The 12,285-nt window shown below is 37.6% G+C and overlaps 1 protein-coding gene across 2 annotated transcripts in view; it reads right to left on the reverse strand.

The window, feature by feature from the left end:
- Positions 1-11,623, reverse strand: part of NR4A3 (nuclear receptor subfamily 4 group A member 3) — a 179,014-nt gene extending 167,391 nt beyond the window's left edge. The window contains exons 1-3 of one of the 2 annotated variants that reach the window (XM_073630648.1): positions 11,187-11,623; positions 8,631-8,775; positions 4,993-5,130 (exon numbers count right to left, since the gene is read on the reverse strand). In XM_073630648.1, the coding sequence (XP_073486749.1) occupies positions 4,993-5,130; positions 8,631-8,655 (163 nt within the window). In that variant the 5' untranslated portion in view covers positions 8,656-8,775; positions 11,187-11,623. The remainder of the gene's footprint in view (positions 1-4,992; positions 5,131-8,630; positions 8,776-11,186) is intronic. The other variant, XM_073630649.1, reaches the window with a different exon arrangement.
- Positions 11,624-12,285: the final 662 nt, after the last annotated feature.

Raw genomic sequence — 12,285 nt, forward strand, 5'->3', positions numbered from 1 at the left:
CAATACCGCATGTGGCCAGAGGTGGGGGGGGCACCGGAGAGCCTCGGAAATACTCGGGGAGAGCTCGGCTGAACCGGAAAGCCTTGGAAAGGCTCGGAAACACTCGGGAATGGAGTATTTCTGAGTGTTTCCGAGTATTTCTGAGTGATTCAGAGTATTTCCGAATGGCTCCGAGCCCTTACAAGTATCCATAGCGCCCCCGCACCTCTGGCCAAATGCGGTACTGCACACCCAATTAGCTTGAATTCTGCTCGTTTTGCGAGACAACACTTGCAAACCGAGTGAGAATTAAAAAAAAACAGTTGCTTGTCTTTCAAAACGCTTGTTAACCGCGTTACTCGTAAACCAAGGTTCCACTGTATATATCATATATATATGTATTTTTTTTTATTATACACCCATTGATGTTTTTGGGGTGTACCTAGCACAGGATATACAGTATCTCACAAAAGTGAATACACCCCTCACATTTTTGTAAATATTTTATTATATCTTTTCATGTGACAACACTGAAGAAATTACACTTCTACAATGTAAAGTAGTGAGTGTACAGCTTGTATAACAGTGTAAATTTGCTGTCCCCTCAAAATAGGTCAACACACAGCCATTAATGTCTAAACTGCTGGCAACAAAAGTGAGTACACCCCTAAGTCAAAATGTCCAAATTGGGCCCAAAGTGTCAATATTTTGTGTGGTAACCATTATTTTCCAGCACTGCCCTAACCCTCTTGGGCATGGAGTTCACCAGAGCTTCACAGGTTGCCACTGGAGTCCTCTTCCACTCCTCCATGATGACATCACGGAGCTGGAGGATGTTAGAGACCTTGCGCTCCTCCACCTTTCGTTTGAGGATGCCCCACAGATGCTCAATAGGGTTTAGGTCTGGAGACATGCTTGGCCAGTTCATCACCTTTACCCTCTGCTTCTTTAGCAAGACAGTGATCATCTTGGAGGTGTGTTTGGGGTTGTTATCATGTTGGAATACTGCCCTGTGGCCCAGTCTCTGAAGGTAGGGGATCATGCTCAGCTTCAGTATGTCACAGCACATGTTGGCATTCATGGTTCCCTCAATGAACTGTAGCTCCCCAGTGCTGGCAGCACTCATGCAGCCCCAGACCATGACACTCCAACCACCATGCTTGACTGTAGGCAAGACACACTTGTCTGTGTACTCCTCACCTGGCTGCCACCACACACGCTTGACACCATCTGAACCAAATAAGTTTATCTTGGTCTCATCAGACCACAGGACATGGTTCCAGTAATCCATGTCCTTAGTCTGCTTGTCTTCAGCAAACTATTTGCAGGCTTTCTTGTGCATCATCTTTAGAAGAGGCTTCCTTCTGGGATGACAGCGATGCAGACCAATTTGATGCAGTGTGCGACATATGCTCTGAGCACTGACAGGCTGACCTCCCACCCCTTCAACTTCTGCAGCAATGCCGTCAGCACTCATACGTCTATTTCTCAAAGTCAACCTCTGAATATGACGCTGAGCACGTGCACTCAACTTCTTTGGTCGACCATGGTGAGGCCCGTTCTGAGTCGAACCTGTCCTGTTAAACCGCTGTATGGTCTTGGCCACCATGCTGCACCTCAGTTTCAGGGTCTTGGCTATCTTCTTATAGCTTAGGCCATCTTTATGTAGAGCAACAATTCTTTTTTTTAGATCCTCAGAGAGTTCTTTGCCATGAGGTGCCATGTTGAACTTCCAGTGACAAGTATGAGAGAGAGAGAGCGATAATACCAAATTTAACTTACCTGCTCCCCATTCACACCTGAGACCTTGTAACACTAATGAGTCACATGACATCGGGGAGAAAAAATGGCTAATTGGGCCCAATTTGGACATTTTCGCTTAGGGGTATACTCACTTTTGTTGCCAGCAGTTTAGACATTAATGGCTGTGTGTTGAGTTATTTTAAGGGGACAGCAAATTTACACTGTTATACAAGCTGTACACTCACTACTTTTTACATTGTAGCAAAGTGTAATTTCTTCAGTGTTGTCACATGAAAAGATATGATAAAATATTTACAAAAATGTGAGGGGTGTACTCACTTTTGTGAGATACTGTATATATATCATTGATTAACAATCAAAAGTATTCTGAACGTTTATTAGAGTTCATCCGTATACTCCACCTGTAAATATATACATTAAGCTTAGTCCTTAACTAATACTGAAAATAAAAAAACAATTAAAAAATGAATGCTTTCATTGGTTGTCCTTTTTAAAAATAATATTCCCTTGTAACAAGAAACAATTTCATGTAAAAACAAAGAAAGAACTTGTAGCTAGTTTTATTTTGTATGGTATCATGAGGCTTCTCTTAATGGGCTACCGGTATAACAATTAATTGCCAGACCAAAGACTGAAAACATTTGCCCCAAGTACAACTAATTGAGCCCACAATACAACTAAGCAATACCTATATGTGTTTCTACGATGTGCAGTTACATGGGCAGGACTTACTGTAGCACTTTATAATATTAATACAATTATGGTATATTGATTAAAAAGCCTATCAGCACTATAGTATTACTGAACACATTTATTATATACACATACAAAATACAGTATATACAAAATGTCTATGCATGGTCTAATAAGGGGGACAATAATGCCTACTTCGACAAATTATTTTGATATTTTTCATATTTACTTTAAAGGTTTTGAAGTTATTGCCTTTATAATGCCTATTATCTTTTGTTATATTTCTGACTTAAAATATTTTAGATATATACTTTCCATTTATTAATGCAAATGCAACTTATATATTATGAGAAATTGGTACCTTGGGTTATACCCTATTGGTACTGCTAATACCCTATTGATAGAAAAAGGGTTATTGATACATAAGGAGGGAATAACTGTCCACAGGATATGCACACCATAATAAAGGCCCATCCCTTGGGATAAAATGCATTGCTGTCATAATCATTAATGGCCCGACTTGGAATCCATTTGACACACACACAGCACAAAGCTGTACATACTACCAAGGACTGTCTGAAATTATAAGACCATTTTGTTTGAGTACTTTTTGTTCAGTAGTACCCAAGAATGAACTGTCTAAATGATGTCTGGAATATTTGTACACTTTATTTAATGTGCATGGAGGCCAAGTGGACAGCTGCAATGCTTAACTACAAATTATAACTATTTTAAATTCTGCTTGTTTAAATGTCTGGAACTTTAGAGAGTGGGGACTGTGCAGTAAAAAGGACTGCATGCAGGGCCGATAGATAGATACAGTAGATAGATAGATAGATAGATAGATAGATAGATAGATAGATAGATAGATAGATAGATAGATAGATAGATAGATAGATAGATAGATAGATAGCATTAAGCAGGCTCCAACCCCACAGCTGTTAATTAAATCAAATGAAGGAATGCAACACTATCAAACATACTGCAAATAACATTAATTCATTTATTCATAACATACGTTCATACATGCATACACACAAACAATATGTAGCTACTAGATTATATGAAGATTGATTTACAGGGGACTATAGGGACAACAAATTTTGTCTCAAGTCATAATCTCTGGTAACCGATTTACACAGAGGATCAGAAGATGTCAATGCATGATAGTGAATTTTGGTTTGGTTTGATAACCTTCTTCTGCCTTGGCAAATCTTATCATTCTTTTTTTTTATCATTGGGTGTCAATTTCCTTTACAACTTCTGGTCTAAGAGAGACTATCCAGTTCTAGATTTGTTTTGGTAATGCAAGGAATTTTAATTTTTCATGAGCAGTCAAGTAAATTATTCTGGATGGTAGCCTGATTTAATGTTTACATATTTTCCCTTTTTTTTTCAGAAAGAGTAGGTAAGAGTATTAGCCATGTAATTAGGTAATAACACAAATATTACAATTCCTTGAGTGCCCCTGTATTCTCCTGTCGCTTTTGTAGTGCTTCTAAGATGTGCAGCTATAATGTACCAAGCTGAATTGCACAACAATCCGTTAGCAGTGTTGATTCTCACGCACTGAATGGTCTCTTGTGTGCATCAGGAGAGAGAGGGGTAAAAAGGATTGTAAATATTTGCTCTACTGAATAGCCGAAGTTCCCGCTGGAAAAATTCTTGATGTCATTAATTTGATTCCCGAGAATTAAAAATACTCTAAGATATGCAACTTTCATTTTAAAGTAACCTTTCAATCAATTTACAAGTAAAGAAAGAAAAAAATATTTCTCATAAATGTCATGGTACAGCAAAATGATCACCTTATTGGTGTGTTCTAGGGTAAACTGGGCATTGCAGTATATACTGTACCCTCTCTCTTGCATACCTTTGGAACTTGTTTTATATACTAACTATAGAACTGAATGTTATTTAACTATGATTCGATCCACCTAACTCATATCTGTATTGTAAACATTTCATGTGACAGTTTGTCTAAAGATAGGCATAGTAATAAGATTTCTATTTTACAAAGAAATTCACCCAAATATAGTGAATTCCCCAGGTATATTTCTCTATTGTTCAATGTTAATTTTGGTCCACTGATCATAATCTGTGACCATCAATTACAGTTAGTGTATTTTGTCACAGTTTACGTCTATCTATCATTGCTTCTGTTCATCAAGCATCGTCTATCTAATCACTGGTGTATGTGTATACGTGTAAAGATAGGGAACAGTTCAATGCTTTCCTCAAAATACTATGCAAAGATGATTATATATATATATATATATATATATATATATATATATATATATATATATATATAAAGAGAGAGGTTATTACAAAAGCATCACCAATTTTTCATAGTTAATTTATACATATCCGGTACGCCATAACACAAACTTTAGCAACCCGTTGCGATATATATCCATGCAATGGATAGTGACATACACAGACACAACACACACCATCTGCAGTACTGTTCAAAATTTGATATCTTACGCATACTATCTATCAAACTGTTATCTAGACACACATATTTAAAATATGACCCTATAATAGTAATACCTGGATGGAATCGTTCTTGCTCAATGTTGGAAGTATTTTGCAGGCAGGATAGAAGATGATCTTGAGTAAAAACAGAATCTGAATAAATTGGATTTCCTTTGTCTGTGGTTTGTGACGGTCGTTCCTTCGACCTGCAACCTAAAGAGAAAGTTAGAGAACATTTACCAAATACTGCAATATTATTGTAATTATTACGCTCCAAGTTAACCATTGCTATTATTCTCACATATTCTTTCAAGAGTAACATATTCTTACATATGTACAGTATGTAGTCCTCACATACTTTACTTGACAATACATACATATGTACCAAATACTGCGATATTATTGTAATAATTACGCTCAAAGTTAACCATTGCTATTATTCTCACATAGTCTTTCAATGGTAACATATTCTTACATACGTACAGTATGTAGTCCTTACATACTTTACTTGACAATCCATACATATATATATATATATATATATATATATATATATATATATATATATATATATATATATATATATTTGTTTTAGTCCAAAAGTTTTTATTAGTGTTAAAATGAGTATGAAGTAACAAAGACATGCGCCTATATTGTAGGTATTTAGTCAAAGGGGAATAGATAAGACAAGGTCTCTGCAATACTGCAATATAGCATACACAGAAGGAATGTATTACATAGACAATTGGCACGTTACCAATATGCTGAAGAAAAATGAAATGAGAGACCAAATGAGACTCATTGCATAAATAAGTTCATAATTGACAACCCATAATCCATAGCAAAGCCCATATATTTAGAATATAATCAGTTAAGAGACTATGAGAACCTTAACTAAAAGTATTGTGTGCGGTCTCAAATATAAAGATATTGGATAGAGGACTAGCGTTCAAAAAACTACAGACAATCTGATTTTCTCATCATGTGTACTAGCCGTTAGAGGTAACGGATCACAAATGAGTATATAACACTGCAGATTGAGTACATAAACACATAACAACCATTGTTCAAAATCAAGTAGAAGCTGCGTCTGATGGGCAGCAAGTGGAAGATTTTTAGGATGATCACTAAGAAAGAAATCATATGGCTGGTAAGGTAACATACACTTTTCAATTAAAGTTTACATCAAGAAAAATGTAATTACAAATACTAATAGGTTACTAAAAAAATGCAAAAGTTGTCAAATGTAAGTTTTATGTACAGTATATGTCGTATGTGTCTTTAGATGCAATGACTCTTTTATTTTATTTTTTTTCTTTGCTAGAAATTAGTTTGTACAAGATTTACCTTTCTAGCTTACCCCTTTGAGCTCTGCACATCAAATTGTTATTCACAGATCTAAGCCTTTACTTTTTATCTCTAAGAAGCTGCAGTCAAATAATTTGGTTGCCGAAGGAACAGTCATTGGTACTTGAAACATGCGCCTAATTACAGCAGTAACAGCCCCATACAACCCTGGCCAGACCGTCTTTGCACAATTTAGCTGAAAAGACCAAGTGCTATAAATTAGCAGAAGGTTCTGCCTCTAGCTATGACTCTTTCACGCTTATGTAAGAGATGGAGATAAATTAGGGAATAAGGAACGACGTGTGAGAAGGGGAGGAAAGTAATAAGAAGTATGACTAACCTACGCTGCTACAAACTCCAAATGGCAAAAACTGATGTTCATCATTAGCCAGGCAGACTAATACATTACCAAAAACATTGATGTATATTTAAAACTCAATCTCTACATTTACACATAATTGAGATACAATTTCTTAAAGTTTGGAATGATTCCACCAAACTAAAGTCTGTAATGATAAATATTCCCTGTCTTAATGCTATACAATACATATATATATATATATATATATATATATATATATATATACACCCAACATCTTGTTAATCTATGCCATGAAGAATTAAGGCAGTTTCAAAGACAAAGGGGTCCAACCCGATACTAGCAAGGTGTACCTAATAAGTGGCCAGTGAGTGTGTATATTAACAGGTTAAGGCTCCATGCACACTGAAGCTCATAAAAGGCAGTTTTTGGGATTTTGGGCGTTTTTTTTAACAGCCCATAAACTCCCCTTTATGTTATCCTATGTGTCTATGCACACATGGACGTTTTTGGATGATTATCAGCAGTGGAGTTTATGGGCTGTTTTATGAACGCCATAAAATCGTGTTCAGGAGTCGTTTTTCTGACCACAAAAAAACGCCAAACGCTCATAAATGCTGATAAACGTCGATAAACACTAAAAAACATTGAGTGTGCATGGAGCCTTAGTGATAATAAAGACATACAAATCTCAATCTATGCCTAATTTAAGATGAACTGTGTCCACCACTGACACAGTCCTGGCACAGCGTTACTGTATAGATCCAGATTTGACTTGTGAATCCCATGTTGTTGACAGCCAATATACAGGCAATAGCTTGGCATTTTGTAGACTGATTTACTGAAGGAGTATTTTTCAGTGTATCAAAAGTGATCCTAAAGTTCTCATCAAACATCAGATCTCTTCCAATGTCAAAATGTAGGAACTTCAGCACCACTGGGTGTTCAGAGGAGACAGGTTCACTGCTGTTTTAATGAATCATTTCAATAAAGTAAAAATGAAAATAACAAATTACATATATACTACAGTCACTGTAGAATCACTAGAATTAAGACAATAATTGTTGTTCTAACTCCCCTCTTAATCAATGTTGTATGACCTAATGATCCTGCCTGTAGATCACTTTTTTCCACTTGCTTAAACAAGGTGACAACTGTGTTCATTCTGCAGTGAAATTGCACAGCAGCGTAGTCACTCTGTAGACAGGTTAGACTTAGATGAACCTGAAGTTTTAAATGGACTTTAAAGTAAATTTCCCCCATAACAACATAACTTAAATAAAAAGTGCAGCTTTTTAGATGCTCTTTGCTCGAAACTCTAGCGCTGAACAACTCTACTTAGTAGTCTTTGTTTATTACCTGTTTGTATTGTGCTGGCAGATCTCTTTATCAGTGGTAAAGAAAATTTCCACACTGTCTGCTCTAGCAAATGATTTATTATATACAAGCTTGCCTTCTGCACTGTGTGTTAATTAAAGGAAATGTATCCTGTCCTAAGCCTAAGTTATGCAGTCTGCCTTGACACCTTTGACAAAGGCCGGCCGTAAATGGAGCGATTTTCTTTCCTGCAACCATGGGTTACAGGAAAGAAAATAGCTTGATTCCCCCATCAACTCAGTCAGTGTTGATGGGGGAATCCCTCCCGTGGAGCAATTGTGTTCTCCCAACAAGGGACGGGAGAAGCCGTCCCCACTGGGAGAACACAGTGATTAGTGCTAGCAGCTATAGTAGCTGCTAGCAACAATCACATGTAAAATCTTACAGGCTGGTTGTACCCAAATTGATCGATCGATCAACTTGGGTACATTCAACCTGTCATACATGGTTCGAATCTCGGCCAATTCCTGCTGAACCGGACAAGATTCCAACCGTCTATGGCCAACTTTAGAAACAACCAAAAGGTAGGAAATTCTTTTTAGGCATGCTTTGTGAATGAGAACACATAACAAGTACATAGTGTGCTTTTTTTTTTTAGTTTTTTTTTTAATTTGACACTTCAATGCAGTGTTTAAACTCAAAAACAAAAATGTAGTATATTGCAGCTTACCAATCATTAGATGTGGTGGCTGCATTCGTCTTCTTTCCTTTATTTTCACCTGGTGATCCAGCCAGTAACACACTTCCTGTCTTAGTGTGTCTCCTCTCTGGATGGAGAAGCAATAGAGACACCTTTGGACAGCAGCATTGTCAGTCTGGGGAGAGGGTAGTGTTAGATGCACTAGCAGATTTTGATGGATTTTAATAACAGATTAAAAGTTAACCCCAGTTATAATGTTTTAAGCAGACCATTATAAGCATCCCTGTCAATGTTAAATGGTTTGGCTGAACCCTTTAACTGGCACTTCTGCTGGACAGCTTGGTCTGTTAAAGGAAGTTGAAAATAAACAGACTTACTGGCCAGATCAACAGATAATAATAAAGGGGAAAAAACTGATGCAGCCACCACATCTAAAAATGAGCAAGCTGCAATATATTACATTTTTGGTTTTGGCTTTAAATACACTTTAAATGGACTTTACTGAGCAACAGTTTTTTTTGGTAAAAAGATTTAAACCATCTAAATAATATCTGACAGTTGCAAACACTCCTATGAGGGTTATAAATAAACAGGACTGAACCCTTTATTTACACTTTAAATGGACTTTAAGTTAGCAATAAATAAATGAAAGTCTAGCCCCAGCTAGCACCTTATAAAAGTTACAGCAACAGTTTTTGTACATATGTAAAAAAAAAAAAATCAGTGGACTTTACTGGCATTGAATGGGGAACATGTAGTTTGCATAAAGGCATAATGCTTTATTACAAAAGATGACAATGTACACAAGGCTAAAAGCCATAAAAATAAGATATAACACATTACATCATAGTATCTTGTTTTTATGGCTTTTAGCCCTGTGTACATTTTCATCTTTTGTGATAAAGCATTATATTTTTATGCAAACTATGTGTTCCCCATTCAGTGTTAGTAAAGTCCACTGATTCTTTTTTTTACGTTTGTACAACTTACTATGGATGAGGCAAACTGAGCGCTATATTACTGAGCAACAGTTTTTTCTTTTGGTAAAAAGATTTTAACCATCTAAACAATATCTGACAGTTGCAAACACTCCTATGAGGGTTATAAATAAACAGGAGTGAAATTAAAAAAAAAAGGAAATGGATATACCGAATTGTATCAATAACAATAGTAACTCCATATTATACAAACACTAGGGGGATTTATCAAAACGGAAGCAGACAGAATCTGGAGCAGCTGTGCTTGGCGACCAATCAGCTTCTTTCTTCAGCTTGTTCAGTTAAGCTTTGGAAATGAAAACTAGAAGCTGATTGGTTGCCATGCACAGCTGCTCCAGATTTTGTCAGCTGCAGTTTTGAGCTATAAGACTAAAAAGACTTTCAGTACATCTTTTTTATTTCTAAGCTGCTGTTAGAAAAGCTGTAGTTTTCAAGTATGCTTTAACCACTTGCCAACCAGCCGCTATCATTATACTGCGGCAGGTTGGCTCTATTTGCACGAATCGCCGTAGCTGTACATCAGTTCGTGCAATAGATACAGTGGCACGGAGCTGATGCGCGTGACCGGCGGCCGCGATGTCTGCTGGCCAACCACGATCGCTCCACAGAGAGCCAGAATGAGGATCTGTCGATGTAAACAAACAGATCCCCATTCTGTCAGGGGAGTAGAGAGTGATCGTCTGTTCCTAGTGATTAGGGACAGCGATCTCTCTCCTCCTCCAGTCAGTCCACCCCCCCACAGTTAGAAACACCTCCCAGGGAACACATTTAACCCCTCGATTACCATTAGTGTTAACCCCTTCCCTGTCAGTGTAATTTATACAGTAATAATCAATGCATTTTTATAGCACTGATTGCTGTATAAATGTCACTGGTCCCAAAAAAGCGTCATCTGTCCGCCGCAATGTCGCAGTCCCACTAAAAATCACTGATTACCGCCATTACTAGTAAAAAAATAAATAATAATAAAAATGGCATAAATCTATCCCCTATTTTGTAGACGCTATAACTTTTGCGCAAACCAATCAATATACGCTTATTGCGATTTTGTGTACCAAAAATATGTGGAAGAATACATATTGGCTTGAACTGAAGAAGAAATTATTTTTTTTTGGAGATATTTATTATAACAAAAATGAAAAAATATTGTATTTTTTTTTTTCAAAATTTACGCTTTTTTTTTTGTTTAAAAAATAAAGACCGCAAAAGTGATCAAATACCACCAAAAGAAAGCTCTATTTTTTGGGGGAAAAAAACGACATCAATTTTGTTTGGGTACAATGTTACGCGACTGCGCAGTGCCGTATCGCAAAAAAAAATGCCTGGTCATTAAGGGGGTAAATCCTTCTGGTCCTTAAGTGGTTAAAGAAGGGGACAGATGACAGCAGTAGATCAGTGGAGCCGACAGCCCTGTAGCAGCAGCAGCAGCATCATTGCCATGGCAACCGCAGCAAATAACTGTCTGCCTCCAACTGACATCTTCTCCCGCTGAATGAAAAGTCTCCGGACAGACAGAGATGTCACGTCGGTCATGTCCCCTTCATAGGAGTGATCGTCCTATGAATCCGAGGGATCGCACAATACCTACTTGGTTGCTGTGACGGTTCCGTCTTTACACTTCAATGGGAAAAGTCTTTAGAAAGCAAAACAAAAACAAAAAATGACAAAGATCGAAAAAGAAATACAAAAAAGTTGTCCTTGTCTTTAGTGAAAGTAAAAATCCGACTTGTTCCTACAGCGATGAATGGGAATCGGTGTGTCTGTGGTGTCCACATAGGAGATGTCAGGGCTCCGTGTATAGGGATGTGTAGGGACGGTTTAGCTGGGTGTAGATGCGGAGGAGAGCTGTGTCCGAGCCGTCCGATCGCTGTGTGTGAGCATCATTTATGAGAGAGGAACCCTAGCGGTCTCCCCGTGGAGCGGCTGGAATGCGAGACGTCAATAATGACAGCATGGGCAGCTGACGTCACCGGCCTCCCCCTCCCCGCCCCCTCCCTCCGAGGAGAGGCTTCTCTACATCGTACAGTCTGTGTGTTCCAGCTGAGAGGTGGAAATACAGTAGCTGAGCTGTGCGGCTCCACACTGCCATCCTCTGCCAAGCCGCTTCATTCTTTAGATTGGTGGAAGGAAGTCTACGGAAATCACAAGAGGGAGGATAGGAAATGAAAACACATGGTTCTCTGTGCACCCCATGAACACCCATCATACCACAACAACACACCTAAACAATAAAGGAAACACACAAAGACGGTTGTGCGAAAACTTTAGGCCCTTTGAATGTAACTATTTGTCTACAGGGCAATTTTTAACATTTTTTTTGCACCTGTTAAAATCTGCATTTTTGCTTCATTTTACTTTGTAAAAAGCAGAGATCCCTGGAGAATAAAATGGTGGCTGTTGTAATTTTTTTTTCTTTTGGACGATATTTCTGCAGCCGTTTATCAAACGCACATTTCCACAACAAAATACAATAAAATTAATTTTAGTGCACACAAACACAATATAGAGTTGCCACCTTTTCTTCAAGTTGAACCCAAACACTTTAGCGGCGCACAGCAATTTTTTTATAGTATAAACTATATGTATATTTTGCTATTAAATAACATTTCTAATCATATGAAGTTAATAACAAGAGTCCCCCTTTACATCAGAGTTCACAGAGTTCCCCTTTTACACCTGAACTCGCA

This window comes from Aquarana catesbeiana, linkage group LG05, assembly GCF_042186555.1.
Source record: "Aquarana catesbeiana isolate 2022-GZ linkage group LG05, ASM4218655v1, whole genome shotgun sequence".
NCBI lineage: Eukaryota > Metazoa > Chordata > Amphibia > Anura > Ranidae > Aquarana > Aquarana catesbeiana.